The 13,220-nt window shown below is 44.4% G+C and overlaps 1 protein-coding gene across 1 annotated transcript in view; it reads right to left on the reverse strand.

Annotated features, from left to right (window-relative positions):
• The window catches only part of LOC124019891 (zinc finger protein 208-like), a 37,171-nt gene that overhangs the window by 4,144 nt on the left and 19,807 nt on the right, over positions 1-13,220 (reverse strand). Inside the window, exons 7-16 of the mRNA XM_046335335.1 lie at positions 10,008-10,111; positions 8,367-8,447; positions 8,066-8,195; positions 7,019-7,190; positions 6,250-6,746; positions 2,422-2,640; positions 1,772-1,940; positions 914-1,063; positions 665-832; positions 37-403 (exon numbers count right to left, since the gene is read on the reverse strand). Coding sequence (XP_046191291.1) covers positions 37-403; positions 665-832; positions 914-1,063; positions 1,772-1,940; positions 2,422-2,640; positions 6,250-6,746; positions 7,019-7,190; positions 8,066-8,195; positions 8,367-8,447; positions 10,008-10,111 — 2,057 coding nt within the window. The remainder of the gene's footprint in view (positions 1-36; positions 404-664; positions 833-913; positions 1,064-1,771; positions 1,941-2,421; positions 2,641-6,249; positions 6,747-7,018; positions 7,191-8,065; positions 8,196-8,366; positions 8,448-10,007; positions 10,112-13,220) is intronic.

The following is a 13,220-nucleotide window of genomic DNA, read 5'->3' on the forward strand; positions in this document are numbered from 1 at the left end:
AAACAGCCGAACATCTAAACTTAACATAGAACCGACCTGTGTGTTCGCTCGTGTTCTCTCAGTCGCCCTATCTGGGTGTAGCTCCTCCCACACACAGAGCAGGAGTAAGGTTTTTCTCCGGTGTGCGTCAGCAGGTGTCTCTTCATAGCTCCTGAGTGAGCGAACCTCTTCCCACAGTCGGGGCAAGGGTAAGGTTTTTCTCTCGTGTGCACTTTCTGGTGGTCGCGGAGGGCTGTTCTTTCACGGAACTGTTTCCCACACACGGAGCAAGGGTACGGCTTCTCTCCTGTGTGGATCTTCATGTGTTTTTGTAGAGCTGATAGCTTCTTACAGTCTCTTCCACATTCTGGGCAGCAGTGGGACTTCCTGGCTTCGCTGTCAGATCTGTGTTCGGAACTCTCTCCTGTCGAGTCAGATTATTTACAGTATTTAGGGTTGTGTCCGAATTGGCAACCTATTCCCTTGGTGGTGCACTAGGGCCCATAGAGCTCTGGTCAAAAGTAGCACACTGCGAAGGGAATCGGGTGCCATTTGGAACACACATTCAAAGTGATTTTTTAAATGGGTCACAACAACACATCAATGAAAAGGAATCAAAGAACGTCATGTGGAATTCCATATTTAGAACTCATCATTTTAACAGGCACTCAGTGGAGACAACGACCTGAGTGTCTCTTCTGGTGTCGCCGTAGGTTAGAGATGTTGGCAAAGTCTTTCCCACATCTAAAGCAGTGGTGAGACTTGGTGTTGTTGGGATCCTCCTGGTGTTGTTCAGGTTCTCCTGATGCGGAGGGACTCTCCTCGCTGTCAGAAGGACGGCTGACACGCTGTCCTGTGTTGATGAAACAGTATGGGGGGGGTTAGATAACGAGTGAATCATCAACATTCTAACTGTCAACATTCTATCACTTACTGATACGATGACGATCCCAACCAATTTCTTCTCCGTCTGAATTGATCAGACCACCAATTTCCTCTTCTTCCACATCATCCTCGTCTTCAACTTGGTTCTCAAACCTTTCAGAAACTGACTTCGGGCCCTGCAATGCTGAAGATCCAGGACCTGATGATTCAGCCAATACATCAACAACCGTCTAGTTCACTATGTAGGATTCAGCCAATAAATCAGCAACCGTCTAGTTCACTATGTAGGATTCAGCCTGTAGATAAGCAACCATCTAGTTCACTATGTAGGATTCAGCCTGTAGATAAGCAACCATCTAGTTCACTTTGAAGGATTCAGCCAATACATCAACAACCGTCTAGTTCACTATGTAGGATTCAGCCTGAACATCAACAAGTCTAGTTCACTATGTAGGATTCAGCCTGTAGATAAACAACCATCTAGTTCACTATGTAGGATTCAGCCTGTAGATAAACAACCGTCTATTTCACTATGTAGGATTCAGCCAATTCATCAACAACAGTCTAGTTCACTATGTAGGACTCAGCCAATACATCAACAACCGTCTAGTTCACTATGTAGGATTCAGCCAATACATCAACAAGTCTAGTTCACTATGTAGGACTCAGCCAATACATCAACAACCGTCTAGTTCACTATGTAGGATTCAGCCAATACATCAACAACTGTCTAGTTCACTATGTAGGATTCAGCCTGTACATCAACAAGTCTAGTTCACTATGTAGGATTCAGCCTGTACACCAACAACCGTCTAGTTCACGATGTAGGATTCAGCCAATTCATCAACAACCGTCTAGTTCACCATGTAGGATTCAGCCAATACATCAACAATAATAGTTTACTTACTGAGGTAATCCCAATGAACTTCTTCTCCTTCAGAATTTATCAAACCACCAACTTCCTCCTCCTCCTCCTCTTCTTCTTTACTCTCGATATATATGGTAGATGTTTGACTGCAGCCTTCACCGTGGCCTGGGTCAGGATCCAGAGAGCTTTTATCTTTGACCACGCTTCCCTAAATGGCAGAGGAGTCACACAGTACGTTGAGTTAAGAGAGTGTTTAGTTTTTAAATTTTATTATTCCATCCTACTCTGATGAAATACGTGTATTTTTAAGCAATAAGGCACGAGGGGGTATAGCCGCGGTATATTGGCCATATACCACAAACCTTGAAGGTGCCTAATTGCTATTATAAACTGGTTATCAACGTAATTAGAGCCCAAAAATGTAATGTTTTGTCATATCCGTGGTATACGGTCTGATATAACACTGCTGTCAGCCAATCAGCATTCAGGGCTCGAACCACCCAGTTTATAATGTCAGATATACCATGGCTGTCAGCCAATCAGCATTCAGGGCTCGAACCACCCAGTTTATAAAATGCTTTTATCCTCTGGCATTTATTTGTACTTTTAAACTGTACAAATATTGTAGCCAAAAATCAATCAATTCCACCATCTGGTTTGAATAGTCCACAGGTAGTCTGATGATTTACCAGAGCATCACCTCCAGCAGTCTGAAATCCTCCCGTAATAGCAGCAGACCCCTCTCCAGTGTAGGACGACCTCAGGAGCCGACCCCTCTTCATGTTAGCAGACCCTTTATCTCCAGTGTGGGACTGTCTGTGTTTCCTCAGGTTTGCTGTTGAGTTGAAGCTCTCCCCACAGACAGAGCACTGGTAAGGTCTCTCCCCGGTGTGCATCCTGCGATGGACCTGTTGATAGAAGAATTTGTATGTTTAAGATAATGACTAAAGTATTCCACCCTGAAACCATATAATAATATAATAATAATATATGCCATTTAGCAGACGCTTTTATCCAAAGCGACTCACAGTCATGTGTGCATACATTCTACGTATGGGTGGTCCCGGGAATCGAACCCACTACCCTGGCGTTACAAGCGTCATGCTCTACCAACTGAGCTACAATTGTATGAAATGTGTTAGAGTCATAATCCAATAATATGTGCGACTAGACTTTAAGACTAGGCCATTGTGTTACTATTTCACAATATGAGCAGGGTATAGTTGAGATATTTCAAGGACAACTGAACTGTCGACTTGTAATAACGGTGAAACTAATAACTGGAGAGAGGCCTCCCCACCATAGGGAGGAGAGCAGCTGTTAGAAACGCTTAGGCTTGCAGAAGATAATGAAACATGTTGCAGAAGTGTGATAAACCATGTATGTGAACTGTGGAAAAATACAGCCCACCTAAAGCGAGGTGGAGTTTCTACTGTATGTGAGTTCATTTGTGTGTGTGTGCTATAAAAAAAACTGTGTTCTCATTTTGAAGACAGAGCGCTCTCTCAATAAAGTATTGATCTATTGCAGGCTGAGACTCTGTCTATTTCTTTGAACTGGAGCTTTACAACCTTCAGGAATTAGACAGAGATACAAAATAGTTCAGTTAGAACATTGGGATAGAAATTCTCGTGACACCTGTCAAGTCAGGATTTAATTAAAGAGCTGGGTTACAACTCACCTTACATCATTAAAGGGATAGAAATAATGTAAGGGGAAAAGGGGGAATGTGGAGATAACTAGTGAACTACGTCGGTTGACATAATCCGCCTCTACCCTCCGTTCAATTGGCGAATGTGCAATCACTGGAGAATAAACTGGATGAGCTCCGTTTCGAGACTGCCATATCAACGGGACCTGAAGAACTGGAATATCCTATGCTTCTTGGAGTCGTGGCTGAACAAAGATATGGATTGTATACATCTAGCTGGTGTTTCTATGCATCGACACGACAGAACGGCAGCATCAGGTAAGCTCAACGGGGGAGGTGTGTGTCTCTTAACAACAGCTGGTTTGCTCGATCTCTAAAATTAAGGTTCTGCTCACCCGAGTTAGAATACCTCATGATAACCTGTAGACCACACTATTTACCAATATAGGGCCATAAACAAGAAAACAAAAATGCTCATCCAGAGGAGGCACTCCAAGTGGCCGGTGATTTTAAAATGCAGGGAAACTGAAATCTGTTTTTACCTCATTTCTACCATCACCTTTCCTCCACACACAGAAACACATACAACTATCCCCGTTGCCCTCCATTTGGCAAATCTGACCATAACTCTATCCTCCTTAGTCCTGCTTACAAGCAAAAACTCAAACAGGAAGTACCAGTAATGCGCTCAATACGAAAGTGGTCCGATGAAGCGGATGCTAAAACCTACAGGACTGTTTCTCTTCAGCACAGACTGGAACATGTTCCAGGATTGAGGAGTTTACCACATCAGTAATCAGCTGCATTAATAAGTGCATCGACGACATCGTCCCCACAGTGACGGTACGTACATATCCCAACCAGAAGCCATGGTTTACAAGCAACATCCGCAATGAGCTAAAGGTTAGAGCTTTGCTTCCAAGGAGCAGGACACTAATCCGGATGTTGAGAAGAAATTTTGCAATGCCCTCGGATGAACCATCAAACAGGCAGAGCATCAATACATTACTAAGATCGAATCCTCATACATCGGCACTGACACACGTCGGATGTGGCAGGGCTTGAAAACTATCACAGATTACCAAGGGAAACCTAGCCGAGAGCTGCCCAGTGACATGAGCCTACCAGACGAGCTAAATGCCTTCTATGCTCACTTCGAGGCAAGCAACAGTAAACCTTGCATGAGCGCACTGGCTGTTCCGGACGACTCTGTGATCACACTCTCTGTAGCCAATGTGAGTAAGACCATTAAACAGGTTAACATTCACTATGGCCACAGCTTCAGACAGATTACCAGGATGCATACTCAGAGCATGCGCTGACCAGCTGGCAAGTGTCTTCACTTACATGTTCAATCTCTCCCTGAGCCAGTTTGTAATACCAACATGTTTCAAGCAGACCACCATAGTCCCTGTGCCCAAGAAGGCCAAGGTAACCTGTCTAAATGACTATCGCCCGTAACACTCTTCTGTAGCCGTGAAATGCTTTGAAAGGCTGGTCATGGCTCACATCAACACCATCATCATTCCAGACACCCTGGACCCAGTCCAATTAGCATTACTGCCCCAACAGATCCACAGATGATGCAATCTCAATTGCACTCCACACTCCCAGCCATCCAGGACCTCTATACCAGGTGGAAAGCCCTAAACATTGTCAAAGACTCAAGTCATAGACTGCCCTCTGTGCTAATGCACGGCAAGCGGTACCGATGCACCAAGTCTGGAATCAACAGGACCATGAACAGCCTCTACTCCCCCAAGCCATCAGACTTCTGAACAGCTTCTACCCCCCAAGCCATAAGACTGCTGAACAGCTTCTACCCCCCAAGCCATAAGACTGCTGAACAGCTTCTACCCCCCCAAGCCATAAGACTGCTGAACAGCTTCTACCCCCAAGCCATAAGACTGCTGAACAGCTTCTACCCCCAAGCCATAAGACTGCTGAACAGCCTCTACCCCCCAAAGCCATAAGACTGCTGAACAGCTTCTACCCCCAAGCCATCAGACTGCTGAACAGCCTCTACCCCCAAGCCATAAGACTGCTGAACAGCTTCTACCCCCCAAGCCATAAGACTGCTGAACAGCTTCTACCCCCAAGCCATAAGACTGCTGAACAGCTTCTACCCCCAAGCCATAAGACTGCTGAACAGCTTCTACCCCCAAGCTATAAGACTGCTGAACAGCTTCTAACCCCCAAGCCATCAGACTGCTGAACAGCCTATACCCCCAAGCCATCAGACTGCTGAACAGCCTCTACCCCCAAGCCATAAGACTGCTGAACAGCCTCTACCCCCTAAGCCATCAGACTGCTGAACAGCCTCTACACCCCAAAGCCATCAGACTGCTGAACAGCCTCTACCCCCCAAGCCATCAGACTGCTGAACATCCTCTACCCCCAAGCCATCAGACTGCTGAACAGCCTCTACCCCCCCAAGCCATCAGATTAATAGTTAGTTACTCTTTATTATCTGTCACTTTATTCCCAGTTATATTTGTACATATCAACCTCATGTCTACCTCATGTCTACCCTGGGGCGGCAGGGTAGCTTAGTGGTTAGAGCATTGGACTAGTAACCGAAAGGTTGCAAGTTCGAATCCCCGAGCTGACAAGGTACAAATCTGCCGTTCTGCCCCTGAACAAGGCAGTTACATCACTATTCCTAGGCCATCATTGAAAATAAGAATTTGTTCTTAACTGACTTTGCCTAGTTAAATAAAGGTCACCCTTCACATGGACTCAGTACTGGCCAAGTTATTGTTACTCATTGTGTATATTGTCTACACCTGTTGTTTACAAAGCATGTGACAAATTCAATTTAAGTGATAAAAAACAATATTGGGAAGTGTAATAATGGCTAAAGGACCTTGAGGGAGGATGCGTAGGAGAACCTCATCCCACAGACATCGCAAGATTGAGGTTTCTCTCCTGTATGTGTCCGCTGGTGGTCCTTCAGACGCTCAAATCGAGGGAAACTCCGTCCACACACGGAGCAGGAGTAAGGTTTCTCTCCAGTGTGTACCTTCTGGTGTTTTAACAGATTCCCTCGCTGGATGAACCTCTTCCCGCAGACAGAACAGTGGTAGGGTTTCTCCCCTGTGTGCGTCAGAAGGTGTCTCTGTAGGGTGATACCCCCTGTGGAGAAACCTCTTCCGCACACGGAGCAGCGGAAGGGTTTCTCTCCACTGTGTGTGCGGAGATGTGCAACTAGCTTCGATGGTTTAGGGAACTCCTTTCCACACACCGAGCAGAGGTGAGGCTTCTTGGTTCTGTATCGTTTCTCCTGGATGTTTTGGTGTTGTTCTGGTTCTGTTGATGTAGAGGGAATCTCACCGCTAACAAAGACCGGGACAGGGCTTTTTCCTGTGTGGAAAAGTGGAGAGGTTAAACAATGGATCTGCATCCCCAAATGAAACCCTATTCCCTACATAGAGCCCAAAGGGCAAAAGTGTAGAGCAGGTTAAACAAATACTTAGCCGTTATGCAAACACTAGCTGACCGACTAACTAACACAGAGGTTGTGTACCAAATAGCACCCTATTCCCTATAGGGCTCTGGTCAAAAGTAGTGCTATGTAGAGAATTGGGTGCCATTTTGAAGAGCTCAATCAAAATCATCATCATTCTGCCTCTTACTAGAAAGAGAAACGTGACCAACTTCCTCTCCGTCGGAATTGATCAAACCACCAACTTCCTCATCTTCTTCTCTCGCCTCCTCTTCTTTCTCCAGTTCTTCAACTATAATTTTCAGTCCCAGAGTTTCACCCAGGGACTCTTTGGGTTTGGGTCTCGATCGGTCACCAGGGTCCTAGAACGGAAATGTAAATCAATTATAAAAACATTATTTAAACAAGATAGGAATAACTAAGCTCTTGGCCCTGACTACCTATGCAGGTTCCCTAGATGGCCCCGATTACCTATGTAGGTTCCCTAGATGGCCCTGACTGCCTATGTAGGTTCCCTAGATGGCCCTGACTACCTATGTAGGTTCCCTAGATGGCCCTGACTACCTATGTAGGTTCCCTAGATGGCCCTGACTACCTATGTAGGTTCCCTAGATGGCCCTGACTACCTATGTAGGTTCCCTAGATGGCCCCGACTACCTATGTAGGTTCCCTAGATGGCCCCGACTACCTACCTATGGCCCCGCTAGGTTCCCTAGATGGCCCCGCTACCTATGTAGGTTCCCTAGATGGCCCCGACTACCTATGTAGGTTCCCTGACTAGATGGCCCCTGACTACCTATGTAGGTTCCCTAGATGGCCCTGACTACCTATGTAGGTTCCCTAGATGGCCCTGACTACCTATGTAGGTTCCCTAGATGGCCCTGACTACCTATGTAGGTTCCCTAGATGGCCCTGACTACCTATGTAGGTTCCCTAGATGGCCCTGACTACCTATGTAGGTTCCCTAGATGGCCCTGACTACCTATGTAGGTTCCCTAGATGGCCCTGACTTCCTATGTAGGTTCCCTAGATGGCCCTGACTACCTATGTAGGTTCCCTAGATGGCCCCGACTACCTATGTAGGTTCCCTAGATGGCCCTGACTACCTATGTAGGTTCCCTAGATGACAGAATATTGACGTCTCCTCTTGAAACACTGTCAGTCATAATTTAAATGGAACCCTATTCCCAAGGCCCAGGCTATTGCGATTTGGGACGTGGCTATAATTGTCCCCCACCTTGCCGCGGTCTCGCTCCACCTGTCCACCATCTCCCGTGTGAGTCTGCTGGTGTTCTCTCAGGGGACCAGGCCGTGAGAAGCTCTTCCCACACACAGAGCAAGGGAATGGTTTCTCTCCTGTGTGAGACCTAAATCCAATCAAACTTTATTTAAAAGTGTATTTAAAATCACAACACTTAACAATGAAATATAGGAGATCAAATAACAACAGAAGGCAATAAAAGAGATTAATAAAGGAACATCAAATAAAAGAGATGACAAAAATAATAGTGAAATCATCGATTCAAGTCAATACTAACCTCTGGTGATCCCTGAGTCCTGAGGGTGTGAAGAAGCTCTTCCCACACACAGAGCAGCGGTGAAGTCTCTCTGCAGGTGTGCTTCAGCTGGTGGGCCCTAAGATAAGATAAAAGTAGATTAAAAAAACAAATAAAAAAACTTCTGACTACTTGAAATGACCCTGTAAACCGTATATTTGATAACTAAAAAGCGTAGGTTACACCTCAGGTTTCTCTGCTGGGTGTAGCTTCTCCCACACTCGGAGCAGCTGTACGGTCTCTCTCCCGTGTGCAGCAGTTGGTGTCTCTTCAGGCTGATCAGTTATAAAGATAAGTTGGTTATAGGTAGTTTAAGTTTGATTACACCCACATATCAGCCAGTCAAAACAAACCAATGAACTCCATGAGCAAATGGCATGTGCCAACCTAAAGGACGGACGAGGATCGTGTTCACTAGGAACCAAAAGGATGCACACGGCCGTAACAGAGAAGGGATGACCTGTTCAATATGAAGCGCTTGTTTTCGTTCTCCTTTGCAAAAACGTTTTACTATGGTGTGCACTAGAATCTAGGTGTGCACTAATTAACTTCTTCGATATAGAGGACGCTCTTTTAATTTTTGGTAAAAAAAACGTTCCCGTTTTAAACAAGATATTTTGTCACGAAAAGATGCTCGACTATGCATATAATTGACAGCTTTGGAAAGAAAACACTCTGACATTTCCAAAACTGCAAAGATATTATCTGTGAGTGCCACAGAACTAATGCTACAGGCAAAACCAAGATGAAATTTCATACAGGAAGTGCCCCAGATTTTGAATGCCCTGTGTTCCAATGTCTCCTTATATGGCTGTGAATGCGCCAGGAATGAGCCTACACATTCTGTCGTTTCCCCAAGGTGTCTTCAGCATTGTGACATATTTGTAGGCATATCATTGGAAGATTGACCATAAGAGACTACATTTACCAGGTGCCCGCTTGGTGTCTTCCGTCGAAATTATTGCGTAATCTCCAGCTGAGTGCATTTTTCCATTTGGTTCAGAGGAGAAATCAAACTGCCACGAATGATTTATCATCGAATAGATATGTGAAAAACACCTTGAGGATTGATTCTAAACAACGTTTGCCATGTTTCTGTCGATATTATGGAGTTAATTTGGAAAAAAGTTTGGCGTTGTAATGACTGAATTTTCAGGGTTTTTCTTAGCCAAACGTGATGAACCAAACGGAGCGATTTCTCCTACACAAATAATATTTTTGGAAAAACTGAACATTTGCTATCTAACGGAGTCTCCTCATTGAAAACATCCGAAGTTCTTCAAAGGTAAATTATTTTATTTGAATGCTTTTCTTGTTTTTGTGAAAATGTTGCCTGCTGAATGCTAGGCTTAATGCTATGCTAGCTATCAATACTCTTACACAAATGCTTGTGTAGCTGTGGTTGAAAAGCATATTTTGAAAATCTGAGAGGACAGTGTTGTTAACAAAAGGCTAAGCTTGTGAGCCAATATATTTATTTCATTTCATTTGCGATTTTCATGAATAGTTAACGTTGCGTTATGGTAATGAGCTTGAGGCTATGATTACGCTCCCGGATACGGGATTGCTCGACGCAAGAAGTTAATACGAAACTGGTCTACACTGATAACAACAACAACACACCTGATCATCTGGGAGAAGGTGTTCCCACAGTCGGGGCAGGAGTAAGGTTTCTCTCCGGTGTGGACGATCTGGTGGAGCGTCAGGCTCCCCTTCTGGGCGAAGCTCTTCCCACACACAGAGCAGGAGTAAGGCTTCTCTCCAGTGTGGATTCTCATATGGACTTGTAGCTTGTATGCAATGGGAAACTCCTTTCCACACACAAGGCAGGAGTGGACTCTTCTGTGACAGCTGTGATGTTGTTTATGATGTTGTTGTTTATGCTCTACGGCTGCAGGGAGACTCTCCTCAGTAGTCTCAGAGTGGTGGTTGTTAGAACTGTCTCCTGTGTGGATGAGGACAATAGTTTGGGTTAAATATACTAAACCATTACTAACCAACTAACTAACTTAACATGAGAGCTGAAGGTCAAAGGGTAATGAGTCATTTCAAAAAAGGTCAAAGGGTAATGAGTCATTTAAAAAAATGCTAGAATCTATAGTTGCTACATCCATTTTTGGACTTAAAATTGAAAAAGGAACTACATGGCCATTTTTTGACCTCCACATTGTTGTCCAGATCACGTTATGAACCTGTAGCCCTGTAGATCAAAAGCTAGGTATTCTTTTTTTGAATCCGGATTTGACCATCAGTGGAATATTTGGAGGTAAACACGTAAAAAAAAAAAACTAGAACGATCTTCAGGGAAGATTGAGGTTGATTTCCTGATCTCTACTTCCCTCTGCCCCGCCCACCCGAATGCGGGGAAAATGTGGGCGTTCCTAGTTAAACAGCCTGGAGACTGTAACCCTGAAGATCATCTGGAGAAGACATCCTAAACCAGCGAAGAAGAAGACAGATAACAGCAGAGTAAGTGTTTTGCGTCAGCTAATGTTTTCACATTGAAAACCTGACATGTAACGTCAGTGCTGTTGTGAATCGTTCGTTCTGCTATCGTTACGTAACTTAGAGACCTGCCTAGTTTCTTTACATCTAGAGCTAGCGCATTGACATAGCCTAGCTGGTAACGTAGAGAAAAGTGGTAGCATTGACATAGCTGGTAACGTAGAGAAAAGTGGTAGCATTGACATAGCCTAGCTGGTAACGTAGAGAAAAGTGGTAGCATTGCCATAGCCTAGCTGGTAACATAGAGAAAAGTGGTAGCATTGACATAGCCTAGCTGGTAATGTAGAGAAAAGTGGTAGCATTGACATAGCTGGTAACGTAGAGAAAAGTGGTAGCATTGACATAGCCTAGCTGGTAACATAGAGAAAAGTGGTAGCATTGCCATAGCCTAGCTGGTAACATAGAGAAAAGTGGTAGCATTGCCATAGCCTAGCTGGTAACATAGAGAAAAGTGGTAGCATTGCCATAGCCTAGCTGGTAACGTAGAGAAAAGTGGTAGCATTGACATAGCTGGTAACGTAGAGAAAAGTGGTAGCATTGACATAGTCTAGCTGGTAACATAGAGAAAAAGTGGTAGCATTGACATAGCCTAGCTGGTAACGTAGAGAAAACTGGTAGCATTGACATAGCCTAGCTGGTAACGTAGAGAAAACTGGTAGCATTGACATAGCCTAGCTGGTAACGTAGAGAAAAGTGGTAGCATTGACATAGCTGGTAACGTAGAGAAAAGTGGTAGCATTGACATAGCTGGCAACGTAGAGAAAAGTGGTAGCATTGACATAGCTGGTAACGTAGAGAAAAGTGGTAGCATTGACATAGCTGGTAACGTAGAGAAAAGTGGTAGCATTGACATAGCTGGTAACGTAGAGAAAAGTGGTAGTATTGACATAGCCTAGCTGGTAACGTAGAGAAAAGTGGTAGCATTGACATAGCTGGTAATGTAGAGAAAAGTGGTAGCATTGACATAGCTGGTAACGTGAGAAAAGTGGTAGCATTGACATAGCTGGTAATGTAGAGAAAAGTGGTAGCATTGACATAGCCTAGCTGGTAACGTAGGGAAAAGTGGTAGTATTGACATAGCCTAGCTGGTAACATAGAGAAAAGTGGTAGCATTGACATAGCCTAGCTGGTAACGTAGAGAAAAGTGGTAGCATTGACATAGCCTAGCTGGTAACGTAGAGAAAAGTGGTAGCATTGACATAGCCTAGCTGGTAACATAGAGAAAAGTGGTAGCATTGACATAGCCTAGCTGGTAACGTAGAGAAAAGTGGTAGCATTGACATAGCCTAGCTGGTAACGTAGAGAAAAGTGGTAGCATTGACATAGCTGGTAACGTAGAGAAAAGTGGTAGCATTGACATAGCCTAGCTGGTAACATAGAGAAAAGTGGTAGCATTGACATAGCCTAGCTGGTAACGTAGAGAAAAGTGGTAGCATTGACATAGCCTAGCTGGTAACGTAGAGAAAAGTGGTAGCATTGACATAGCCTAGCTGGTAACATAGAGAAAAGTGGTAGCATTGACATAGCCTAGCTGGTAACGTAGAGAAAAGTGGTAGCATTGACATAGCCTAGCTGGTAACGTAGAGAAAAGTGGTAGCATTGACATAGCTGGTAACGTGAAAAAGTGGTAGCATTGACATAGCCTAGCTGGTAACGTAGAGAAAAGTGGTAGCATTGACATAGCTGGTAATGTAGAGAAAAGTGGTAGCATTGACATAGCTGGTAACGTAGAGAAAAGTGGTAGCATTGACATAGCTGGTAATGTAGAGAAAAGTGGTAGCATTGACATAGCTGGTAACGTAGAGAAAAGTGGTAGCATTGACATAGCTGGTAACGTAGAGAAAAGTGGTAGCATTGACATAGCTGGTAACGTAGAGAAAAGTGGTAGCATTGACATAGCTGGTAACGTAGAGAAAAGTGGTAGCATTGACATAGCTGGTAATGTAGAGAAAAGTGGTAGCATTGACATAGCCTAGCTGGTAACGTAGGGAAAAGTGGTAGCATTGACATAGCCTAGCTGGTAACATAGAGAAAAGTGGTAGCATTGACATAGCCTAGCTGGTAACGTAGAGAAAAGTGGTAGCATTGACATAGCCTAGCTGGTAACGTAGAGAAAAGTGGTAGCATTGACATAGCCTAGCTGGTAACATAGAGAAAAGTGGTAGCATTGACATAGCCTAGCTGGTAACGTAGAGAAAAGTGGTAGCATTGACATAGCCTAGCTGGTAACGTAGAGAAAAGTGGTAGCATTGACATAGCTGGTAACGTAGAGAAAAGTGGTAGCATTGACATAGCTGGTAATGTAGAGAAAAGTGGTAGCATTGACATAGC

Source organism: Oncorhynchus gorbuscha, unplaced genomic scaffold, assembly GCF_021184085.1.
Source record: "Oncorhynchus gorbuscha isolate QuinsamMale2020 ecotype Even-year unplaced genomic scaffold, OgorEven_v1.0 Un_scaffold_717, whole genome shotgun sequence".
Lineage (NCBI taxonomy): Eukaryota > Metazoa > Chordata > Actinopteri > Salmoniformes > Salmonidae > Oncorhynchus > Oncorhynchus gorbuscha.